The 25,627-nt window shown below is 42.5% G+C and overlaps 1 protein-coding gene across 3 annotated transcripts in view; it reads right to left on the reverse strand.

Moving 5' to 3' along the window:
• Positions 1–510: 510 nt before the first annotated feature.
• The window catches only part of unc5b (unc-5 netrin receptor B), a 47,715-nt gene continuing 22,598 nt past the window's right edge, over positions 511–25,627 (reverse strand). Inside the window, exons 2-17 of one of the 3 annotated variants that reach the window (XM_034897465.1) lie at positions 17,567–17,797; positions 17,140–17,283; positions 16,620–16,723; positions 15,427–15,607; positions 14,751–14,918; positions 14,058–14,222; positions 12,113–12,145; positions 7,732–7,926; positions 6,962–7,330; positions 6,748–6,835; positions 6,231–6,405; positions 5,756–5,995; positions 4,897–5,046; positions 3,900–4,064; positions 3,550–3,728; positions 511–3,118 (exon numbers count right to left, since the gene is read on the reverse strand). In XM_034897465.1, coding sequence (XP_034753356.1) covers positions 2,953–3,118; positions 3,550–3,728; positions 3,900–4,064; positions 4,897–5,046; positions 5,756–5,995; positions 6,231–6,405; positions 6,748–6,835; positions 6,962–7,330; positions 7,732–7,926; positions 12,113–12,145; positions 14,058–14,222; positions 14,751–14,918; positions 15,427–15,607; positions 16,620–16,723; positions 17,140–17,283; positions 17,567–17,797 — 2,753 coding nt within the window. In that variant the 3' untranslated portion in view covers positions 511–2,952. The remainder of the gene's footprint in view (positions 3,119–3,549; positions 3,729–3,899; positions 4,065–4,896; positions 5,047–5,755; positions 5,996–6,230; positions 6,406–6,747; positions 6,836–6,961; positions 7,331–7,731; positions 7,927–12,112; positions 12,146–14,057; positions 14,223–14,750; positions 14,919–15,426; positions 15,608–16,619; positions 16,724–17,139; positions 17,284–17,566; positions 17,798–25,627) is intronic. The other 2 variants (XM_034897467.1, XM_034897466.1) reach the window with 2 other exon arrangements.

The following is a 25,627-nucleotide window of genomic DNA, read 5'->3' on the forward strand; positions in this document are numbered from 1 at the left end:
CCCCCCACATCCTGCATAAAAAAAACAAGGTTCAAAAGCTTGATCTAAACAGCCAGAGTCAATCCTTAAAGGACACTATTAGTGTCTCTAAAACCTTGTTTTTAAGGCCAGACAGCCTGCCAGTTAAAAGCTTTCAAAGCTAAATGGACCTAAAGGGAATTTTCCAATGAGGTGTGAGGGGAAAGAGGGACAGGTTGAGTAGCTTTGTTTTTTGTTTTTTGTTTAAAATGGGGTGTAATTGGTTCAAACACAGATGCCATTTAAAGGTGATTGTGTTATTCCAAGGAGCTCAAAAGAAGCCTGCAATTTCCTCTATGGATTTTATAAAGCTGCTCTTAGACTGCTTGGTTTGGCATTAACACGTTTAAGTCAATAACAACAAAACACACACTATTGTTAAACTAAGAAATATAATTTATTGCATAAAAATTATATTGAGTTACAGGTAAGAAGGCTAGACGTTTATGTACAATTGATACTGTACAGAGTTATGTCACTGAATCCATTTAGTTTTTTCGTAAAAAGTTCTGACTTCTTGAAGAAAGGCTAAATTTTTCTCTTTGATGAGAGCAAGGAGGAATCCAGTCCAGCTCCAGCATGAATTGTCCAGAGCTACGGCCAAAGTTTCAACAGATACTCAAGAAATCTGGACGAATAAACACTAGTCTACAGATAGCCAGTCTCTGTAACAAGATTTGAGGAAAGAAAATAGTCCTGCAGTGTTCAGGGATCCAAAGTTCTGAACCGGTCAGGTTCAGATATTTCCTTATGGGCGAAGACCTGCAGGGCACGAGATCATGATGTTCGTCGCAACTTGTTTGGCAGCTTTTGCCCCGTACTTTGTGTTGTTCTCCTACGTGTGCTTTTTTCAATACTAGCTTGCTTGGTCAGGGATCCAATCCTTCCCATCCAGATGAAGAATTCCCACAGATACCACCATAACCAAAAAATGTTAAACCACTCTTAAACCACTTTAGAATACAAAAGCAAAACCCTGTCAATGCCCTGATCTGAAAAAATAGAATTACTCTTCCAGGAAACAAAAGAAGTCAAAATGCTTCGCTTTTTTTTTGTACTTGCATAGGACTTACAAAAAGAAATGACAGATCTTAAACGCGTGTACGTACTGTACGTGCACACCCACCTGCCCACACATACACACTCCCGCGCACATCCACTTGTGTTTTCAGTTCATTCACACAAAACAGTGACATGACTCACTGTGAGAGGGATACTGCCTGTGTTTTGGTTTTTGTGGTTTCAATGATATGAACACTTTTTTTTTTTACTTTGAGGGTGAAATAGACTCAATAACACAAAGACCTTAATGAAAAAGATACAGATGAAAGCATTTCAATTCCCGTCTTACAATAACTGACAGTACAAGATTGATAATGCAAAAAGCTTGAGGACCCTGACCACAAAGCAAGGCGGCTTAGTAAAAAGGTTAACAATTTGTTATCAAATTGAGAGAGACATAATGAGTTACAGGGCGTTAAATAGACAGGACACAAGGGGTGGACAGAATAGATTGAAACATAATGCAGTTAGTGTTGAGGTACATTTTATGGTCCCTTGCTGCCTAGTTGATTTAAGGCAAGGCTCATCTATTCTGTAAAATTAATCTCTGCCCTCAGGTATAGCAAAGCATAAATGCCTATGAAATACAGCACACAGTATGTTCACCTGGACATACGACCACCTCTCATAATGTTTTACAGATTACATTTTGAATAGATGCACCATATTAAAAATAAGAAATAATCTGAGACATCCCCTGTGCACCTAACTCCCCTTTGGCCTGCTGTACTAGAATCAAAAATAAAACACAGCGGCCTAAACAAGCACAGATGATAGAACAGGTTCTATATGATTGTAACAGAAATGAAAAAAAATAAAATCCACAAATATGGATAATAACTTAAAGAGCGTTCCCCAAAGGAAACTTTAAGAGATGACCAGAAAGCTTTCCTGCAGTTTATTCTCAACAGATCGGAGGAGTGTGGCAGCGCGATAGAAGAATGCGAGGACAGGTGAAAGAGAAACACCTCTGAGCCGGAATGATATGCCAAGGCTTTGAGGCATTTGTCGGTACAATATAAAGAGCCAGTCGGTCTGGTTATCTGCCAATTCCTAAATCAACTTCACAATTCACCATCGTACCACACTTTTTTTTCTCCAGCACAAACGACGTGCTTAAGCCCTCAAAGATTGAGGGTTCAGACCTCGTGATTTGTCGACAGTCTAAGCAGTTAGACAAGAAATTGTAGCCTACCTGACTCAGAGTCGGTTAATGACCTGATGGACTGTGTGTGTGTGTGTGTGTGTGTATGTGTTTGTGTTGGAGTGTCTGTAGCCTGAAGAGGTTCCAGACATGCCGGTGCATCCTGTCATTCACTGCACACACACAGAATGACAATGGAGAAAAGAAAAGCCTCTGCCATGAGGTGAGATGGTGTTAAATCATGCACTTTCATGCTGCTACTGAAACATGGGTAATCCCGTGTTAACGTTTTGTCCATGTTAGAGTGTTGGCCTACAAGATTTGTCTTTTGTTTGTCCCAAAGCTTTTGTTATTTATATACAAGAATAGTGTTATTTAAAATCTTTGAAGAAGACAATCAACACCCCATATGACAGATGACTTTACACCCATTTTACGCCTTCTACCCTCAAATTGGTTTCCCATCTTGCAGATGCAACGTTGCCTTGGAGGATTCATGCTGAATCTGATTAGCAGTTGTCATGGGAATGCGTTATGGTGGCTATGCAGCTACAGTGGTTGATTAGGGGTCAGAGAAAAGGAATATGATGTGGAGGTAATACAGTGCATAAGAAGGAACCAAAATGATTGTACCGGGGTGTGCATATTCATAGGCAAGTATTCTTATTTCCATCACCGTGGTGAGAAGAAAAAAAAAAAAGTCTGGCTTGCTCTCGTTCCTTGACCAATCAACAATCCCCATCTGTTGTCATGACAACTAGCACCTCACTTTTGCCCATTTCTTCCAGCGCGGTCGCCAGAGAGACCAGGTCTGCATCAGCTTGGTGACAAGCTTCCCATAAGTCCAGTAGAACACCTGTAGGGCTGGGCTTTGTTGCAAAGTAGTTCAAGTACCTGAGGAGAAGAAAGAGAACAGGAAGCACTCGTTATTTTGAAGTCATTAATACTGCACGTCGCAAATACTGCTGGTACCACTTTATTTTGACAGTCCAATATTGATGCCCAAGTCACTACCCTACATCACAAAGCAGGATTAGCTTGTTAAGCGAGATGAAATATGTCCCAAATCTTTTTTCTAGCAATGCACAGTATATCATGCATGGCTAAATTATATCCCTGAACAAGTCATGCTTTCCTGATTTTAATCAGTACGATAAGACACATTTTTCTGTTGTCTGTTTACATAAAAAAATCATAACCCCATAGATCTAACCTCAGACAGTGATTATCTACATGCCACCTCATACATAGTTGTCAGCATCAACACTGGACTCTCTGCACGACCAAGCTGCCTGTCACACGTAAACATGTGAGGCAGATCTGACCTGTCAAAGCCCAGACTGCGCGCCAGTAGTCTCCAGTCACATCCTCGAGCACTGGGCGCATCCAAACTGGCACAGATCTTCTGCCGGATGGAGTCAGGCAAGCGAAAGGCATAGGGTCCCACTTGAGAGGAAGGCAGGCAGGTGCCTCCTGAGGGGAGGGGCGAGTGCGGGGGTAGAGTCTGGATTTCAAATCAGAATCAGAAAGGGTTTTATTGCCAAGTACGTTTTTTAACACATACAAGGAATGTGCCTTTACAGAGAAGTTGAGAGCCTTTGAGACTGACTTCTGTAATTTTGGCATGACTGTGCAAGATAATCTGTGATAGCATTATTTAAGTTGTCACCATTACCTCCTGAATATCCGTGTGCAGCTGGAATATCTGTCCCTCCCCTTCCACCTGTCGGACACAGATCTTACAGGTGAGCTGGGACACAGCCAGGCTCCCTCTCTCCAGGCTGAAAGTGCAGTGCAGGGGTCTCTGACTGCCGCTCCAGATGTGGTAGAACGGGATCTCCTGTTAACAAAGTTAAAAGTTAAGAAGAAAGAAAGAAACTGAGGCTTGTTTCCTGCAGATGAATGATGGTCTGTTAGCCTATGCTATGATCAGGAACATTATACCAGCTGCCCGTTTAATGTAGTTTTACACTGAAAGTACATTTCCAGGTTAGAATATCAGTTGTCAGCGTAGCTGACGGATGTTATGTGATCACTAAAAACATTTACTTTGATTAAGAAACTTGGATGTATGTGAACTTCAAACTTTTGAAAAATAAAATATTTGTTAAAAAAAAAAGGATCACTGAAAAAAACATGGTCTGTACAACTGTGATTAAAGTGGATTTGTCCTGAGCAGCACAATCAGGAAGGATCTAGAACACAGTTTCCATTCCAGGAGAGTGCAATATGCTTTGTTTCCACTAACTGGGTCTCTATGTGTCAGAGTGCAATTTATTTCCTAAGCGCACACTCCATAAATTAGGACCACTATCAGATTTCCTGTTTGTTTATTCAGAGTGGGTTCAGACTGCAATCTCGGTGTGGCCCGCCAAGAGAATGCAGTAGAGCATTTCAATTTTTACAACACGAGTGAACAGTCAATTAGCTGTATTTTCTGAGAAAATAGCCATTCTACGGAATTATGAGTTTGACAGACCGTAGTTTTTACTTAAGAGTTGTTGCCTATTAGGCTTGAAGTAACAGTGACAATTCATCAATAGTTTTATGGATCTACATCATTCAAGCTGCTGCTAAATTGTGCTCTGTAGACATGAACACATCCACATCAATAGGCCCTATACAAATCAACAGGCGTTTATCTAGCATCTGCTGCATTTTGAGTGTCTCACCTGATACTTTGCCAGTAGCTTGCTTCTCCAGTGAGTGTGAGGAATGTCGTGGATGGACAGGCGCAGGTTGTGGTAGCTGTCTTTGAAGAGCAGAGGCTTGGGATCCTCCAGCAAAACTCCACCTAGACTCCTCTCCAAATCTAGCACCTCCTGCTCAGAGGCAGAGTGAAGACGGGCTTAGCAACACATCCATGTTTTCATTCATTTGATCACAGTTTTATCATTGTCACACACATTCCAAAACGTGCTTCATTAAAATGCGCCATGCATTCTCTGCAGTTGGAGTCTTTTAATGGAAATGTGTGAGGGCTAACAGTTTGAAAGCTGTTTGAACTTTAGCAGCCAGAAATCCTGCAACTGTGATGCCAGTGAACTGCACACAACACGGCCATGTTTAAAGCCCCGGCTGGTCTGTGAACACAGAGAGAGGGTAAATATCTAACGCCAGCGAGTCCAACTTTCTTTGGATGGGGTGCTCACTTGCTGTTTCCTAGGGGTTTGTATTGCGCTGTACATTTTGAGTCATTGCTTCTCTTGGGTAAAAAAGATTCAACATGATACCGGTGTTTGATGTGGGTGAGTAGGGTGGATTTTTTGTTTTGATTTGGTGGATGTATTTATACTTTTTTTAAATCTTGTGTATGGCAGCTTTAAGAAAATTACCAGTATTGCACCTATTAATATTCACACTATAAGTACAGTATTTGCCAGATTAACTCACACATCAAAGAAATGAAGAAACAAAAAGCAAATAGGGCAGAAAGGCTTGACAAAGAAAAGTAAACAGTAAAGAAGAGAGGTAAAAAGACATATGCAGGTATTTTACATAGACAAAGAGTGACAAATACACAAACAGCACCTTGAATGCATGTGGGGTGTCATGGATGCAGTAGATTCGGAGGCTGTAGTCCAGGGAGAGGCAGGGTGCTCGAGGGGCGAACAGTGCCAACTGCAGGCGTTTGCAGGCAGGCTGTGGAGGGCAGGACTGGCCCACCAGGCCGTACGTTCCCAGCTGCTCCATTAGAACATGACAACACTCCTCCTCCAGCTGCAGGTAGCACGGAGACGACAAAGTCTCCTCTCCTACAGTCAGCACCTCCTGAAAACAGATTGAAATAGGGTTCAATGGGGCGGCCTCTATCTCACCCCGTAAGAGTGCTCACCCTTTGCTACGTGATGTCCCTCCATCTCTCTCCCATTTCATGTCTATGCAGTGTCATTATTTAATAAAGGGATAAGCCCCAAAAAACAATCTTAAAAAAAAAAGAAATAGGGTTCAATAATGCTGTCCAACAAGGTATCCATTACTTGGTACCAGTCAGAGGCTGTCTCACCTCCCATGCCCCCTGGTGCGTCTGTGTCTTGAGTGTGAGGGTCCAGTCTGGTGTAGGTGTGTCTAGCTGGGCACAATGGGGCAATGTGAGAACCACAGGACGATTCAGCAGCATACCGGAGGGGCCACAGCTCACCACAGGACTTAGTACAGTCTGACTGCCCTCAGACGGTAGCCTGTAAATGTCACACACACACACACACACACACACACACACACACACACACACACAAGAAGATCATGGCCACGGCACGGTTTGCAACATGCTGGTATTGACGTTATTTGAGGCAAACATAATCAACTCCAATTTCAGTGAAAAAGTTGAGACAAGTTGATCAACTTTTTATCCTCTGAAAAAAAGTGATCTTCTAATGAACTTTTAGACAAACTTTTTGTGGTTCGCAGAAGGCGAGCCATATATGGGAATATTTCTGATTGAGGTGAGAATGAGGTCTGTTCTGCCTCGTAGTCGCAAAAGACATGAATGAAATAGAGGAATAAAGATGAAGGGCACTTACGTCGTTTTGTCCCACTTGTTGATAATAAGGTACATCTCATAGAATTTCCCCTGGGGGATTGTGCCAGGGGGGACCAGCAGACTCACACCTAAGGGAGAAGGTTCATGACTTATCTTCTCTTACAGGTGATAAACGGAAAATGTCATAGGTTCCCATTGGTTGCATACGAATTCAGGTTTCATTTGCATGTGAAAAGACAGCCGCATGCAATTACCTGTGTTGGGGATGGTAAGGCGTCCTCCAAGATTGCCCAGAGTTGCGCTGGTGCTGAGCCCAGGCTCTCTGGACAAGGTGTGGCTGTGGTAGTCTCGCTCTCTACCCATAGTACCCACTGACTTCAGGCTGAGGATCTCCCCGTCACCTAGGCACATGTCCGCGGGGAGCTCCAGGGAGGAGAGAGTGGAGGCGTTATACACCTTGATTTTGAGACTTGGCAATGGGTCCAGCAGGGGAGAGGTGGTCATGGGGATTTTGTGGGGGCTGTCATTGACCCCCTGCTGCAGAGAGAAGAGCGGACTGCGGAAAGCCCCCGCTGTGGCTGTAAGGTCCGGAGGAGCTGATGGATGCAGAGGGTGAGTGTTATCTGTGGACACAGCAGAAGAGAGAAGCTGTTCTCTTATCACCAGAAATGACACTGGCAGGGCTGAGAGTGCTAAAAGTGACACAAGTGAATTGGATTAATGTTACCAATTAATATTTTATGGCAAGAACAAGAGATGGGATACCATGACAAATGCTTAAAATGTAATGCAGTAAGTAAGGAGAATTGACAAAGTGAGAGGAGATAATGGTATAAAGAGAATTAATTTATGGGATAATATAAATAGCAATGTGATAATGAAATGAACTGTTAATAAGTGCTTCTACAAAACTGAGTAAAAACAAGAAAAGTTGAAATGTGTATAAATGGGTACAGAATGTCATGTGTGAGTTTGTGTGTGTGTGTGTGTGTGTGTGTGTGTGTGTGTGTGTGTGTGAACCTACCCTGTCTGGGAGGCTTGTAGTTGCCAGGGTGGAAGGCGGCAGTGAGTGCAGACGAGGAATCGGTGATGTCTCCATGGAGATGGCGGCATCTGCGGCGATATGCAAGCACACCCACGCACAACACCAGTATCACACACAGCAGTACGGCCCCCACTAGACCAGCGTAAACTGCGACGCCCGTACCTGGGGCCAGCGCTAAGAGAAGGACAGAAAGACAGACGGTCAAGACACCACACAAGGACACATGTGGAAACACACAGATACAAATGCAAGGGAAACACAAGAGGGAAGAAAAAACAATTTAAGAGATATCATCTGATTTACTACACAGCTGTTGTAGCAGAAAGTACAATGTATTAGTTACTGTAGCCTAAGTTAGTGCTAAAACGATTTTGCAATTGATGTGATTAGTGATAAGTCTATCATCAGAATATTAACAACAATTTTCATAATCAATTAATCTTTTGAGTAATTTTTAAAGATACAAAGTACTGGTTCCTGCTTCTCAAATGCTTTTCTCTCTTATATATTCTTGTAAAATGCAATACCTTTGGATGTTTGATAAGACAAAACAAGCAATTTGAATACATTCCTTTGGGCTCTGGGAAACTGTGATGGCACTTTTGACTGTATATATTGAAATACTGACATTGTATACATTAGTTGAGATTAATTAAAATGTAATCAAATAATAAGTGGTTGCAGCCATTTTTTTCACATTGGCAGCCACAGTTCAAATCTTCAAGGATAGGTTTAAAATTGATTTTATCTTAGAACAATACTTACTATATGCCCTTTTTATTATCTTAAAACAATACTTATTATATGCCTATATGTACGTTGAATGAGTTAGTGGTTAATTTGATTGTTCCTCCAGCCCACACTGGGCTTCACAAATGATCTCTGCTTAGCATGATTCCAGTGTAAGTGATGGGGCCAAAATAAAAACAAGTAATAAAGCGTTAAAACTGTAACTAAAGAAAATACTAGGAATCCTAGGATCAGGTCTTATCCATGATCTGACCGACCCACATGAAATACAGTTACCTTGTTAATTCCATTATATAATTCCCTGTTTCTGCTATGAGTGACAATACAAGTCATGGGGAGTCATTGACTGACTTATGCTGGCATCATGTTAACTTTAAAAGGAAACTAATGAGCTCCATGCAGTGGGTTACACATTTTTAAAATATTTGGAAAAAGAGAGTAACAGGTAACAGGAAATGATCAAGCCTTATTTAAGCTTCAGCTGAACTTTACAAGGTAACACTTTACTTGAAGGTATCTACATAACACATGACACTGTCATGAACACATGACACTGTCATGACACAGTCCTGATACATGAACCCTAACCATAACTTATCATGACAAAATAGAATGACAATTACTCAAAGAAGCATTATGTCATGAACCTTTATGACTCGTTTATAATGTTTATGACACGTTCATGACAGTGTCATGTCACTCTTATGTAGATAACATCAAGTAAAGTCTAACCCTTCATACTGTATTTTTACACAGACACAGGACTGTGGACTTTGTCTTCCATCTGTTACATTGGAATCACATTAGGGAGGGGATCACTTCACAGCCATTGTGGACAGAAGGAATGATCACAGTGGCCAATAACTGTTAGTGTATTTGCGGGCATGTGAGTGCTAGTTTACGATAGACTTGGAAAAAAAAGTATTCTTTAACTGTGGCAGTATGCTAGATGTTTAATTTGATTCTAGCTGAATCTAGAATAAAGTATTTTTCGGTTAAAAGACATCAACCAGGAAGGCAACATTAATTATAGCTGCTCGGCAGCGATGGTCGTGCCGAGCATTTTAAACTCACAGGGAAGGTGTCCGAAACACAATTGCAGATTTTGAATAAGATGGGACATTTTGACTGATAAGCTTTGAGCTCGTAATCTTTGGGTCCAAAGGCAACCGTTGAACTCAGTGAGCTATTATCCAGGGGAAGACTCCTCTAGCTATTTGGGCTTTAGTTTTTTGACTCATGAACATGATTTTCCTAAACTGGAACAGAACTGATTGTTAATCAGAATCAGGTGTGTTAATGCAGACACACATTATAAATATGCAAGACAGTTGTCCACAACACAAGGCCTGGGCTTAGGCAGTTTCTGAAGTCAGGAAGCTAATATATATCACAAGCGGCATCGCAACACCTTGTAGACAAGGTGAACATGCTGAATTTTAAACTGCTGTAAAAATTATTTTCACATTAGAAAATTCTGAGAATTTGTGTACTTGGTTAAGACAACATAAAGATGCCTGTAATTTATTTTTCACTCACAAAGATTAATAAATGCCAAACTGATGTTTAAAGATGCTCTATTTTGCATTGACTGCAATGCGTAGATAAGGACACCATTGAAACATTTTTAAAAGAATTCACTTTTTGAGATAAAATTCCCACATTTTGCACACCAAATCTACAGTGATATTTAAACATTGTGAATTATTTCCATGAACATCAAAAATTCAGTTTGAAACAAATTGAAATTTGTTTATACTACTGTATGCAGTAACGTGTTTTAATGAACTGAGGGCTCAATTTTTGATAAAACAAAAATCTGAATGGAAAATTAACAAAGGAAAGTCTGAAGATGAAGTCGCCCAAATTTGGTGTCAATTGAAATAAAAATGTTGGAGTTGATAGGTTTAAGAAGTTTTGCAGCATAGTTTCTGCTCTATTGGGACTACAGTTTAATAATATTAATAATATTAATTTATACTGTTTATTGTAGCATGTACGGCTGATTCGTTATGACCTTTTAAAGTCTAGAATTTTAGATGGCTGTTGTAGCGCCACAATCAGGACAATTAGCACACAAATCGAACTGATTAAGTTTGGCATGGAACTGGACTTATGTAAGTTTGGTGAGTTTTTGTGCATGAAAACATGGATTTCTTAGGAATGATAATAATAATCATTATTATTAACAATAATAATAATAATAATAATAATACTGGCAAATGCAGTAGGGTGTACGCAGCTTCGCTGCTCGGCCCCTAACAATAAACAGCTCCTCCCAGCCGGCAGTGGGTCTCGCAGCAAAAGTGGGCATGGACGAACTTGTAGGGGCAGGGTGGTTGACCATAAATTTACCTGCTCCCTGTTGGTCTCTCTCTCTTTTCTCCTGCCAAAAGATTGGCTGTGACTGGTCACACAGCCCACCACAGCCTGCTTAGTCCTGACTACCCAACATAGCAGAGCCATAGCCAACCCTGACATGTGAGCCAGTCACACCACAGCAGAAAAGAGGAGCAGACAAGGAGCGAGGTTAGCGGGAGACAAAGAAGAGTAAAAAAAAAAGGAGAGGGAGAAGACAGGCTGGATAAACAGAGGATGAGAGAGCAATAGGAGAGGCAATTTGGCAAAAGGAATAGGATGGAGTTAGATAAGGTTGTGATTTGTTGAGAGGACAGACGGATTATAAGAGTGGTGATGAGGAGAGAGGAGATAAGGATAGCAGTGCTTGAGGAAAAGGCCCATGTTGAAAGAGCAGGAAAGAGTGGGGAAGAAGTTGGAGGAAACCACGGATATACAGAGCAGCAGTGAGAGGGGAAGAAAGGGTGGAGCAGAGGAAAGCCGGAGGCAGACGGGCAGGCAGAGGAAAGCTCCCGTGCTCACGTGGCGCGATGGAACCGAATCCGACAGCCGTCCGCACTTATTACCAGAAACGGAACAATAGCGAATTAGGTGCATTACCGTGGCTGCTCTCCCCTGAGCCCACGTCACATTGAGCTAGAGGAATTACCATCACTTCAAATGTACACTATTTCACAGATTAACCCAAAGTCAGAGAGAAATCAATTTTTTTTGTCAGGAAGTGTATGCTTCCACCTCATAGCCTATGCATCACAGAGTCTTAGAGGCATGTCATTTCGCTCCCTTCATAACAGAGCTTACAGATTTTCTTCCTCTGACATGTTGGATAAGAGCCAGATTAACTGAGCAGTTTGTTTAATTTACACAAACATTGATTAAACTCGATGTTAAGTGATTGTATGTTTGTTGCAAGTTGTTATGTAACTGATGCAATGTGCTAACAAGGAGCCAGCTCGGAAACCTATGTTACGCTTAGTCAACATACGAGACAAGACGGGGTAACAACAATCATAAGCAGGCTGGACAAGAAGGTGAGGCATATCTTCACTGAACTGGATCGGAGATGACAACAAAGTGTGGATAGACAGGCTCAACACACAACACTGCACGCATTCGGCGCCACGTGCTGACACAGATGTTGGGACTCCTCATCTGTATGAGCACGCAGCCAGACACACAGACACACACATACAGTCCAAAAACAAACAGTATGAAGCAGTGGAGGAGTGAAGTCATGGGAAGGTGAACTTACGATGGCTTGCATGTTCAATAGAAATCTTTTTATCTGTTTGAACAAGAGAAAAAAACAAGAAAAAGAAGAAAAGAAAAAAAAAACATAAAAATGGATGGACTAGTACTTATGCAAATGAAACATACAACAATGCAAAACATAGCCAGGAAAATAAACAATAGCTCATCAATATGAAAATGGAAATGTAAACATAAAAGGCATACTGCAAGCAAGAAAACATACTATGTATCTAAAAAATAATAACCTCTTCTTGAAATGCGTGAGAAGATTAGGATCATGTGGATGAGAATGGCAAAGTTAAAGACAGTTTTGAAAGTAAACAAGGACACTGGTGATGTAGATTGAAACTGTTTTTATACATCCCCCGGGCTATGTTATCACCTTCATCATACGAAGATAAAACAGTTCTATCCTGATGGGTATAACCTTTTTAAAGTTAACACCGATGTGAATCATCCCTGAGTGGTTTGATTATTGTTGAAACCGTCTTTCCCGTCACTAACTAGATCTCAAACCAAATAACCTTTTCTCCAAAGGATCATCACAACACCAAATGCCGCAATTACATCCTATAGGGGACAGCAGAGATAATGGTTTATGGTTTCTCGAAGCATTTTACATTTATGACTGGGTCATTTAGCCAAATGGGTGAGACATTACAGTCTGTTGTTGTTTGATTGTCTGAAGCATGGTTGTTCCAACCAAAGAGTCATAATGTCATTAGGGCAATTTGTGGCCGCAGAAAAATCTAACTAATGTTGTAGAAAATTCATTTTTTTGTTTAGCAATTTTGTATTGATTTTCCATTAAACCCTGTAGCATTTTCTACAGCACATAATGGACCAAATGGTAGGAAAATAATTAATTCAGTAACCTGTAGTTTGCCAAGTGACACATTTACAGATTTTCAACAGCACAGTTCCTCCCATCTTCCCCCTCTGCCAGAGCCACTTGAGTGCATGTTTCCCCTGACAGCCTCTTGAGAATGCTCCGTTCTGTACAGACAAATCAGACTGTGTATTTGTCTAGTCTGGCTGCTCCATAGAAGCCTGTTTATGTCAGGACTCGCATGCACGTCTCGTAGAGTTGAGGCACAGTGCGCAATGTGCATATGATCCTCCCGTTGCACGTGCATTGCCCAGGATTGTCTGCATGCTTGGGCTTTTGGGTTTTGTGGCGCGCGTTTGTGTATGTGTTTTTAAGTGTGTACTTGACTGTATCTCACTGCCTCTGTGGATGTGCGTCTCAAAGATTCTAATGCGCTGTCAGCTGGATTCCTCCCCGCTCATCACAGGCTGCACATTGGGTGTCAGTGTGAGTCTGACTCACTCTCATATGCTCTTCCCTGTGCTAATTTTTCGACTTGGCCGTGTCATGCTCGCTTCCCACTCCGCTTGCTTCATCTCTGTGTGTCTCTCTCTCTCTCTCTCTCTCTCTTTCTCTCTCTTCCGTCTGCGTTTTTTAGATGTGGATCACTTGCCTTCTCTCTTTGTGAACCTAAATTTTGCCTCGTGAAACATCTGTCTGCGATTTGGCATTTTTTCTTTTCATCTCTCTCTACATCATTTTTGCTCTCACCATGCTGCAGTGAATAATTACCTTGGGAATACAGTTCTTTACATAATAGCTTTGAAATGCAATACACCTTATAAAACTGTGAACTACAGTACACGCAAAAATGTCACCGTCTGCATGACTTGCTTTTATCAATCACCTGAAGCAGAACATTTGCCATTAGGGAGTTGACCCCTAGATACCTCTAAAAAGACCCTTTTCTTTTTAGATATTAGACAGCGTTAACTAGTGACAACAGACGCTGATCTGTATTAAAGGGCCAAGTGCAGAATTAGGATAAATTACAATTAAATATATATGAGTCAAATATTTACTCTCTTTTGACATTTAACAACTGCCCCAGTTCAAACACATAGTTCAGGTGACTTACTGCGCGCACACAACCCCTCAGTGCAGTTTTTGCTCTCCATCATGCTGCCGCTGCAGTGCTTTCCTCCATTTCTAGGTGGGGGGGCTTGGCACTCGCGGCTGCGCCAGTGGGTGCACTCTGTCCCACAGGCGGACCACTTTGCCCATTCTGTCCAGCCTCCATCCACTGGAATGAGACAGCAGAGATGTGAGTCATTTCACAGCTAACCAACGGCTAAATATTCCATCACTGCATATAGAGGGGAATTGGGCATGGCTTTATAATTCGGTGCGATGCATATGTAATGGCTTGAGGTGCATAATTTTTCAATTTGCAAAATGCATTCTGTTGTTTGTTTTAAACGACTTTGGAGTCAGAGTGGTCTGATACACGGGGCAAAGCAAAAAGGGGCAGAATGGTGTGTGGCAGTAAATCAGACAACTCCTGATATGGATGACGTTTCATGTTGAAATCAAATGAACAAAATCAAGAGACCAAATGTATTCTGTCCTGGTTTGACGAAGTTGTTTAGGAGATGATGGTTTTGTGTGAGGGAACACAGCTAAAATCCAGCAACTGATGTTCTAAAAGTTTTGAAATTCATCCTGGCACTTCCTGCAAAATGGCCCATTTGGAAGATTTTCTGGTATGCCAGTGCATGAGTGCTTTGGCTGAAGAAGTTATAAATAACAAAGATTACTATGTCATCTTCACCTGGGCACAGTGTGGTGCAGGTCACTCTCTGGAAGGGAAGGCCCTCACAGAAGGCTCCTCCATTCAGAGGGGCGGGATTGGTGCAGCTGCGTGTTCGTCGCTGCCAGCCCCGCCCACACCGAGCATTGCACTCTGACCATTCAGTCCATGAAGACCATCCTCCGCTCACTGGCAGAGAGACAGACACACAGAGGGTCAAAGTGAGTGAATCTGCCAGTCGATAGCCTGGTCAACTTCAATAGTAATGAGAATATATACACGATTTTAAATGAATATAAAGCTAAATATATATGATGTTATCTGGTGTTTTTACACTATGAAACATCAGTTTTCCATCACATCTTCACCCCATTGATCCATTCTCCAACTACCTACCACTTTTAAATGCTTTGTATATACATTAAGTAGTCTACTATTGATAGTTTTATGGTTTCAAAAGTATATTTAATTAAAATTTTTAATCAGTTTGACATAAAAATATACATTAAGTTCCTTCAATAATTTAAAATTTACATTTTGTTGTAGAGCTGCTAAAATGGGAAATTTTCTCATTTGCAAGTAACCTAATATCAATTTACATGTGACCAGGATTTTTAATGACTAGGTTATGTCATGATTTATAAACCAATCTTCCCAAATCTTCTGAAATAGAAGAGGAAAATCGTGTGCACGTTACCATAAACAATAAGCGTAGCCGTGCTGCTGCGTCTTTTGGCCACCACGTTGCGAGCCACGCAGGTGTAGTTGGCGGTGTCTGAGAGTCTGGCCTGTTTGATGATCAGATCATGATCGATTGTGATCAGGAAGTTGGAGTCCTGTGATGGATCTATAGCATCCTCGTTCTTCAACCAGTCCACCTGTTAAGTGACACAGATATACACCACTCAGAACACACACACTTTGTTCTGCAGAAAGTAATCTTCACACAGAGTGATGAAATAATTAAAAATAGAAATAGTAACCACACCAGCCAAGATTATAGTTTTTAAGGAATTAAAAACAACTCTGTACCGTTGAACCTGGCAGATACCTCCTCACATAAATCAGTGAACAAAGCAACAGCTGCGTATGCATAAAAATAAGCCAACACGCCCCACACATAATCATTCAGTAAACACTATAAACCTGCAGAGTATTTATCCACCACAACACGCTTCAATTCTAATGTGGTATTGATCAAACCCTGTCTATATTTATTCATTTTTAGTTTACTGAGGATAACTATAATTTGTATAATTTCTTTTGAACAAACTCCCTTTCACTTCTGAGACATCCTCCTTAAGAACGGACACAATATCATAGTGACAACCACAAGCAATACATCTATGATAAAACACATACTGATGTTCCATTTAAAAAACTATCCTGTGATGACATAACATGAACTTTTACACTTCATGCGACGGGCTTTTTTATGTATTACTATTACAAATGTTTACTTGAGCAATAAAAATCTGCATTTATGAATTATTTATATATTGTGGCACTGCTGTTTTATAACTGTTTAATAAAGTGGTGTGCAGTTAAAGCAGCTTGGTGTTAAATCATGACACAAAGTGAATTCAAGCACATTATTACTGATCGTTAGATCTATCAGGGAGTTATTTTCTTGAAAGTGCCATGTAGCTGGATGGACTTAAATCTCTCAAACTTCAGTGGTTTGCCCTTGACTACGCTGCCTTGTATATTATGTTTATGTTGCTGGATAACTTATTACTTAGATCCCAGCTTTGCTATCTCCCTTGAGATATAGAGCAATACAAAATATTAATGATCTTGAACTATTATCCTTCAGAATGAAAAACACAACTGTAACCCCTAAAGTGATGGATAAGCCGTGAGAGCGGGGATGAGGAGGGAGAGATCTACCTCGGCAACGGGCATGCCTTCAGGGGGGCGACACTGCAGCAGCACCTCCTGCTCAAGTCGCACCTCCCGCCCCAGCGGCTCCTGCTCAAAGTTCTTCCTCAGATCTACGGGGGGGGGGGGACGACACACACAGGTGTAGTTAGTGAAGACTGGCCCGTGACAGCAGCATCTCACATTGGCTGTCAGACAAACATGTTCACACACACGCATGTACGTGCGCAAGCACAAAACCACACAAACACACACACGCACGCGCGCACACACACACACACACACACACACACACACACACACACACAAACAAGGCAAGGCCCCCCAAAAAGCCTCTGTCACTTTGTCGTGCTTTTTCTCTTCATACCCACATAAACATGCACGGTGTCAATCACACTCCACAACCCATTACCACAAGGGAATAAGATGGAGAGCTACAGCAAATTTATTTGCATATATACTTAAGCTGACACATTTGAGAAGCAAAATGTTTGCTGTCTTCCTTCCTTCCTTCTTTCTTAGTACTGACATGCAATGCGAACGTAGGCACGGTTGCTTTTGGTGGTGCCAGCAGAGCTCCAGGCCACACATTGACACCAGTAGTCCTCCAACCCAAAAAGCTCCTCCACCTGGGTCCTTGACACCGAGATGTCCACCTCCCGCAGCACCAGACCTGTGTAGAGAGAGAGAGAGAGAGACAGAGACAAAGAGAGACAGAGAGACAGAGAGGGAGAGAGAGATTAGTGCAGGCATATTTTTCACAGTGCATATAAATGATGCATTGGCTGCTGGCCCAATGCAGTTAACGTGCACATAAAGTCCTATGGGAGCTAATGGATTATGTAGTTGAAAATGATGTTTGTAATTGAGTATGATGTTTATGTCTGTAAATATATAAGGTGTGTGTGTGTGTGTGTGTGTGTGTGTGTGTGTGTGTGCGTGTGTGTAAGTATTACCCGTGATCTGGTCCAGGCTCTCTCTGGTGACGTGATCGTTTTGATTGACCCATTCTCCGTTACATTTGAAGTAGATCTGGGTGGCTGGAGACGCCTGGCACCGGAGCTGGACCGGCCGGTTCTTCACGATGAAAGCGTCCTCCGGTTCCAGCAGGAATTCTGGGAGAGGTTCTGCCGGTGCTGACGGGAAGGAGTCAGGGAGAACCACTGCCTCGCTGTAGTCGCTGCTCTCTGAGAAAAAAACAGAACACAGAAGTGATTAAAATGCCCTTCAATGGAACGACCTGAATTAAGTGTCCGCCTGCTGGAGGCATACTCAAGCAGAGCAGAATAAAAAGTACCATATAAATACTGATCCTCCAATCTGACCTCACAGTTCAGGAGGTAAAAAAAAGAAACAAATGAATCACTCAGGGTGTGACACCTTGTCCAATCCAGCTTTCAGCAACTAATCTGCCGGCAGTGTTTCAGGGGTATACACTAAGGAAACCATGTATTTCAAGAAGACCTTTAAGTTGTTTTCACCTCCTTGCATTGCCAGTAATCTGGTCAATGCAGGACTCCCACTCTGGTCTCTTGGCGAGTCTGTGCCTCTCAGCTGGGGAGGAGAGCTGCTGACCTTCCACAGACAGATCCTGTTGATCACACATTATCCCCTGACATTTTCGATGAGACACATTCCTCCTGGCAATGCTGCCAAGAGCATCTCCTGGCAGGAAGGACACAATATTTCTGACCTCTTCACTCTGACTTGTTACTTTAATAATGACGAGTCGATACCAGACTGTATTTCAACTACGCAATGTATACTAGTTTTTAATAGAAGCAGATGAATTTAAGTATATGTACTAATAACTTTCCTATTTTTCCATCCATCCATCTTCGACCGCTTATCCGGTATCGGGTCGCGGGGGCAGCAGCTCCAGCAGGAGAAAAACCTATTTTTCCTACTTTACTAAAAAAAAAATTATTTCAAGGGTCAGCACAAGAAAGAAAACTGTACATTTGTAAATTGTCAAACATCTCAAGCTTTTGGTACTGCTTTTGGACTCACAAATTCTGTATTGTTCGGACTTGCTGCGGGGTGATAGACTACCTGAAGCAAGCTCAACCCATGTCACAACTCCATCTGTCCATCGGCTGATTTGTATCCTTGTGTCCTCGAGCAAAACATGGATGCACAGGAAGATTGGTGAAGAACAACAGTACTGCAGTAGCCTCTGCCATGACAGAATAGCTATAATGCTCTACCTGGAACCTGGAACCTGCCACCAACAGCATACAATAAGGCACACAAATACAACTATATACTTTATTAAGGTATGTTGCAAAGTATATTTCTGGTGCCAGAAATGTTTTCTCTCTTTTTATGCAATGTCCTAGCATCATCTACTATCAAACTCTTATCGGCAGTTTGTGATTTCCCTTAGTAATCCATGTTCTTATAAATTGTTAATGTGTCTGCTCTTCCAATAGAAAACTTTGCTCTGCTGACAAAAATGATCTGAATTCAATAAGCATTAAATGGAAGACTAGAGCGGAGTGCAAGGCTGGCTCCAGATGCCAAAAAGGTATGGGTATAGCCAGCCCAGTGCACTTTCTACCCTTGAGACACACACACACACACACAGGCCTAAATCATGTATAATCTTACTGTGCTACAGTTTTTAAATGTTATACTCTACATAAGTGGATAAAGAAGTGATGCAGCTACTTTTCCACAATTAGACTTAGAGCAGACAAATTTGCAGTGTTCAGTTTTTTCTAAATGTATCAAGTCCAACCTGATCAGTTATTCCACAACCAGGGAACAAGAGAAACTACTTAGAATACCATCTCCTATTTTAGGAAAGGGAGTGCTCCCCCCCCACCCCATCACACTGTTCCCCTTGACAGACGGAGACATTAGGGAGAAGCAAGCGGAAAGACAGAGCATTAAGGAAGTGGGAGAAAAAGGTGTGGCAATTCAAATCAAGGCAAGCAGGGATTTAAGAGGCTTTACCATCTTCAGATATTGGGACGGTACCATCTTCTGACCCGAATCTCCTCCACCATGAAAGGGCCAGGCCGGACAAAAAAAGCTGCTGGCAGTTGTGTGGCCACAGGACAGGCAAAAAATGCAACAGCTGCTCCAGGCCCAACAGGACCCGTCATCCTTAATCTGTCTCTGCCTCTCCATACTGCAAATGCATCCCGGTTTTTCTCCAGTGACTTTCTCTGGAAGAAACTACCACTAACTTCATTTATTTACAAACCCATAACCCCAAAGTGAACCTTCACCACTCTACGCTTTACTCCACCTAGTCACCAGTGCTGTACTGTAAAACAGAAAGGCTTATTATGGTTCTAGCTAAGTGTGATCACAAATGTAAAAAAAAAAAACATTATTAGTTGTGCATGTAGTTATTGGCCTACTAATACGCCACAAAAAAACTCAAAACTAATCAATTATTTAGTAAATTTAGACAGAGCTACAAAGCAAACTATTCATTTCTCACCAGTTGGTTAAAAACTCACAAAGATTGACAGATGATGAAATAAAATGATGAGATCATATTTTCATGTTCTGACTCGCTAATTTCTTTTTCCAAAGATGGTCTACAAGGTATTTTTCGTTTTTAACCCCCATGGAGCTGCATCTCTCATCTTACCTGGTGTTGAGATTTACACATCACGGTTGTACTGGAGACACACAATGTACCACATTAGACACTGCAGCGGAATTCAAATGTACAAGCACTCAATATCACAACATCACAGAAAGAAAGAGAAATTAGAAATTGTGATAAGTGCGCACACACACATGCACACACACACGTGCACACACGCTCACACACACACACGTTTTTTGTGCCTACAGGTTACACCCTGGCAGGTGTCCACACCTACAGTATATACAATACTGCAAGTAGGTATGCAATGAGAAATGATTAAAGTTAACACTCTCAAACTGATGCTTAACTGTTAACATGAATGCATTGTGGTGCCTCTCTCACAATCCTCTCTTTCCGTTCTCTCCTACCATCCTCTTGCTCTCCACTTACTAAGCTGTCGCCTCCAGTCTTTCAGACTTTGAATTCACTGTCAATAACCAATTGTGTTGCCCCTCCCCGCCCCTCTCCCCCGCTCTTTCCCTTTGTCCGGCATTGATCCTTTGGTGTTCAAACATCGGCTGAAAAACACAGCCTGTCACTCTTCAGGCTCGATAAGAGGGGGAACGGGAAGAGAGAGAGAGGAAGGCAGTGGAAGAATGGCAGCAGAGACAGACAAACAGAGAGAGACAGCGGTTCAGACGGAGACAGAATAGGAGGAGAGCCCAGCTTATTTGGATAAACCACTCTGTGCAGTTTATGTGTGTGTGTGTGTTCTGGGGCCTGCAGAGAGGCACAGTTTAATTAAAACACTCTTGGATGACAGAAGTTGGAGACAGACAGGCAGCTTCTGTCTCTCCCACTGTCTCTCCCTGGGATAATAGAGCTGGGGGTTTAAAGTAGAACCTGTGTTTTTGGGCCAGCATACAAACATCCATCAGAGCTCAGCAGCCGGCAATTTGAGCGGAATGGAGGAAGGCAAGAAGTCCTCGCCATGCAGCACAGCAAGTCTTTTATTACTCTAATGACAGACAGCGGACAGCTAGAAAGCAAACACAGGCTTCTGGGTATTCTCTTCCAGAGCACACAATTGCAGGAACACACGCATGTAGACCCAGACACCAGATGACATGCTTTTACAGTAAATTTCTCACCCACTCTTATTTATGTATGCTAAAATCAAATAGTGCAGCTCCTTTCGGTGACTGTGTGGCGGAGTGCAGAGCTTAACTATAGTATGACTGCGAGTCGGACTTATGGCGTTTTTCCACTGCTGGTAACAGCTCGACTCGCCTCGACATTGTTGGAGCAAGGCTTACACTAGAAGGGAGAACTGTGTGGCAGAGGGAGAGAGCGCGAGAGAGAGAGAGAGCGCGAGAGAGAGCGAGAGAGAGAGAGAGAGAGAGAGATGGGGGTCTGTACATAGGTGACAAGATGGGAAGACAAGAAGGCTGGCCAAAGACAGGTCAAGAGACACTAATGTGGACAAGTGACAAGTGGAGAGGAAAGAGACAATGGAGCACACAAACAGACACAAAACACTGGACTGCTATAATAACTGGCAAGGAAAATGAATCACAGCAATGTCTGTCTTTGTCTCAACCTGACTGTGAAACTGTCTGCCCTCTATCTTTCTCCACCCTCTCTTTTCCCTTGACTCTTATCCTCACACACACACACACACACACACACAGCTGTAATTTTCTTAGCTCAAGCGCCTCTGGCCAGAGTAGAATCTAAAGCATCTGTACTTTATCATTACCTTTACAGAGTTATTCATTACTGTCCCCACCAGTGCCCTCACTATCCCAACACTGCACTCAGAAGTGGGGGAACAGAGAGCAAGGGAGAATAAAGCATCGGATGAAGAATACTTTCAAGCAGCCAAACAACATAAAGACACAATGAAAGACATGGGGTCAGCTTGTGTTTGGCAAGATCAGGAATCTCATTATTTGTTCTCTCTTAGGCATCCTATGAGGTCAAAAACAAACAAACAAACAAACAAACAACAGCACAGTGTCCCACCTCCTCCCTTCCACTTTCCAGTTTGGTGTCTGACATGAGAGTGCTTTTATTCTGGCCCACCCCTGACTCCAGTCCTCCTTCCCTCCTGCCTGCTGGATTCAAAGCACTTTGTTCAGCTCCACTAGACTTCAAATGACATCCTACTGCCTTAAACGCACACACACACGCACAGGGAAAGAACTACAGCCCATAGCTATGTAGCTGGCTGAGCCCACTAAGGACAAACAGCTGTGGGCACAGACAGTCAAATATGACAACAATGCTGGTGACAGAGGAAACAAGGCCAATAAATAGAGTGATCAGCAGCCATTATGTAGCATTGACAGGCTGAGCATATCCATCATCCTCACCTAATCTACCTCATTATCATCATTCTTGCGAGGAAGCCCTAAGGTTGAGTCACGTACGGCACACACACTCACACAGAGGCAGGTCGAAAGAGACAGAGATGGATGGAGGGAGACAGTCTCTCCTTGCCTTACTTAAAGGACAATTACACTGAGTGATTGATATTCAGAGTGACCTCATCCTCATCAGCCTGAAAACAATTTGCTTCAGAGGGGGAGAGAAGAAACCAGCAGGGAGGGAAAGGAGACGTAAAGACTGGAAAAGCAAGTGTCGCAAGCAAGGATTTGAAAAAAAATCAGTGAATGTGTGAGTGTCTCAGTGTGTGTACATGTTGCCATCAGGCAGGGCATTAGGCGACATGAGGGCAGAATGGAGCAACCCAGCATCACTTCTCACATTAACAAAGGCAGACGAGGTGTGAGGAGTCATGCAGTTCAACCGTCTGAATGAGCACACACACACACACACACACACACACACACAAACAAACAATTACAGCATAAGCAGCCCTTTTGAGCTCAGGCAGGTGGGGAAATTGGTCATCTTTTAATAGGAAAAACTGTTGAATCACCAGTGACTAACAGACACGCCATTATTTTGATTTCATCATGTTAGCCGGGAGGCAACGGGGGGCAGGAAGCAGAGTTTGCTGTCCTGCTAAGAGCAACACAGATCCAACTCCATGTGCCTTCTCATAAAGCCTTTCAAACGTTTGCCTTGAAAGTTCCTGTTTTTATATTTTCCGATAATCTGTGCACCTATGCCGGCTCCACATACAGCCTGTTCCTTTGTACTCACCATGGGGACTCTCTAACTAACAGACTTCCTATCTCACACAGACAGGCACACACATAACTCTTCAGGCCCTCTTTGATTCTTACTCACCGTTTTTCTGCTCTTTACGTTTTCTTTCCCCTCTTATTAGTAAATGTGTTTTTTTTTTTCAAAAGACCAATAAAAACATCTGATATTTGAGACTTAATAATATCTTGAAAATTAACAGTTCGCTAGTTAAACATATGAAGCTTTATCTTGAAGAACCACTGCTACATCTCAAAATGTCCTCATAGGGAAGTTTCTGGATTCTTTTGTTAAATAAACTCAGGTGATCAGCTAGAGAGCGCTCCTGGTGGGGCTGTACAGAGGAGTTAATAGTTTGTCAATACACAACTCCATCTACATAACTCCTTATAAGCGATAAAGTTATATTTTTACTTCTTTTCATGTGTTAAACATACAACATATAAAATAAGACCGCTTTCGGAGGTTTTGTTTTCACTTGTGATTGTGCTATGCTAACTAGCTGGCATCCTTCTCTTGGGTGGGCACTATACTAGACTAACACGTCCTGAAAAACTTGTTTGGTTGGACACAGGTTAAATTGTTGACTTCCCAGCATTAATTGTGGACACAAGAGGACACAAATACCTGTTGTAAATGTCCTATGACAAAAATAATCTTAACTAAATATTGTGAACTAAGAATCACATAAGATGCATAGCTTGATCTATATTTGTTTGGACCTTGTGAGGTGCAACTTGTTGGAAGTTCATCACAACAGTGGACATATCACACCGTTGATTGGTTCTAACATGTCAATGAGGGTGTCTGCAGAGTGGCAATTTTCTGGGGAGTGTGAAGCCTCCTCTGTTTCATCAAGATTAGAGTGTGAATATGTAATTAATTGTGCAAGGCGCTCGTGCAAGGGTATGCAAGTGAGCAAGAAAGATGCAATCTATGTAAGCCAGTGACAGAAAGAAGGATATAAAAGGTGTGTGTGTGTGCGCGCACAAAAGACAGAGATAGACAGAGAGAGAGAAAGAGAGAGAGAGAGAGAGAGAGAGAGAGAGAGAGAGAGAGAGGAAACAAGATTGGCAGAGGGGGGAAGGCATGGTGTGTGATGGAGATGCAGAGTGACAGAAATGCTTCGCATGTCCATCCAGCTTGTCCGGGTGGCAGGAGGAGAGAGAGAGCAAGCCTGAGGACGTTATAACACACATACACACACAAACACCGCAAATGCAGAGGTTTGCAAGACCTGCAAATGGAGTGTTATCCCACAATGTTAGCTGCAAGGTGTGTTACTATACAAGCCTCTAATTGTAAATAAAGTGTGACCTGCCCTTTTCTTGAAGGGCTCACCTCTTTTTTCCTACAATCTCTTGGTGGTTGGTTATAATGACACTTAATCAGCCCTGTTTGAGGGTATGCCAGGGGGGAAACACACACACAAACACACACAAACACACACACACACACTCGTTATCTAACTGCAGAGTTCCAGACAGTAAATAACGTTCAATGATAGAGTGACAGTCAGCAATGTTTTTTTACTGATAACTAGGTAAATACTGCATAATTTTGTGGCTGTTTCACATGGACCCACACAACATTCAAACTGTTTGTGTGAAAGGTAGGGTGGGTGTGTTCGTTACAGACTATGGATTAAATATACCCACTGTGTATGCAAGGGACAGCCTACTCTGAGGGAGATTCTGTGACTGTGTTGTTGAATGTGTGGGTGAGTGTGACTGCGAAAGAGTGGGAGCACTAAGAGGATTTGCGCTCGTGTTGTAGCTGTGATCCCACTGCTGTGCGGGTGCACTTGAATAGATTGGGGGGGAAAGAGAAGGGGGGGGGGGATATCACAGCTAGGGGGCGCCAACCGCCCATGGAGCTCATAAATCATTGCCCATCAAAAAGTGGCCCAGTGCTGTTTGTGTGTGCCCCGACGACCACCTACTGCATGGGAACACAGGCGTACACAAGCAGCACTATCAATCACTATTGGAGGAGGAGAGAAAGAGGGCGAGAGAGGGGTGAGGAGAAGAGGAGAGGGTGGAAGGAGAGGAGACAGATTGGGTGAGACAATGTTGTTGTCCTATTATCCTCTCAAAATTACAGACCAATGTCAAAACTATTACTTGGAGGTCAAACTCATATGGTAGAATGTGTGTGTGTTTAGATATAACTGTGTGTGTTGAGTGGAAGGCGCCACTACTTGTCTGCTCCACCACTGCACAGCAGCTTGATGAGAGTTGCGCAAATCTACCCAGAGTGGCTGGTTGCCATGGTGGGTATTCACATGGAGCCG

Source organism: Etheostoma cragini, chromosome 17, assembly GCF_013103735.1.
Source record: "Etheostoma cragini isolate CJK2018 chromosome 17, CSU_Ecrag_1.0, whole genome shotgun sequence".
Lineage (NCBI taxonomy): Eukaryota > Metazoa > Chordata > Actinopteri > Perciformes > Percidae > Etheostoma > Etheostoma cragini.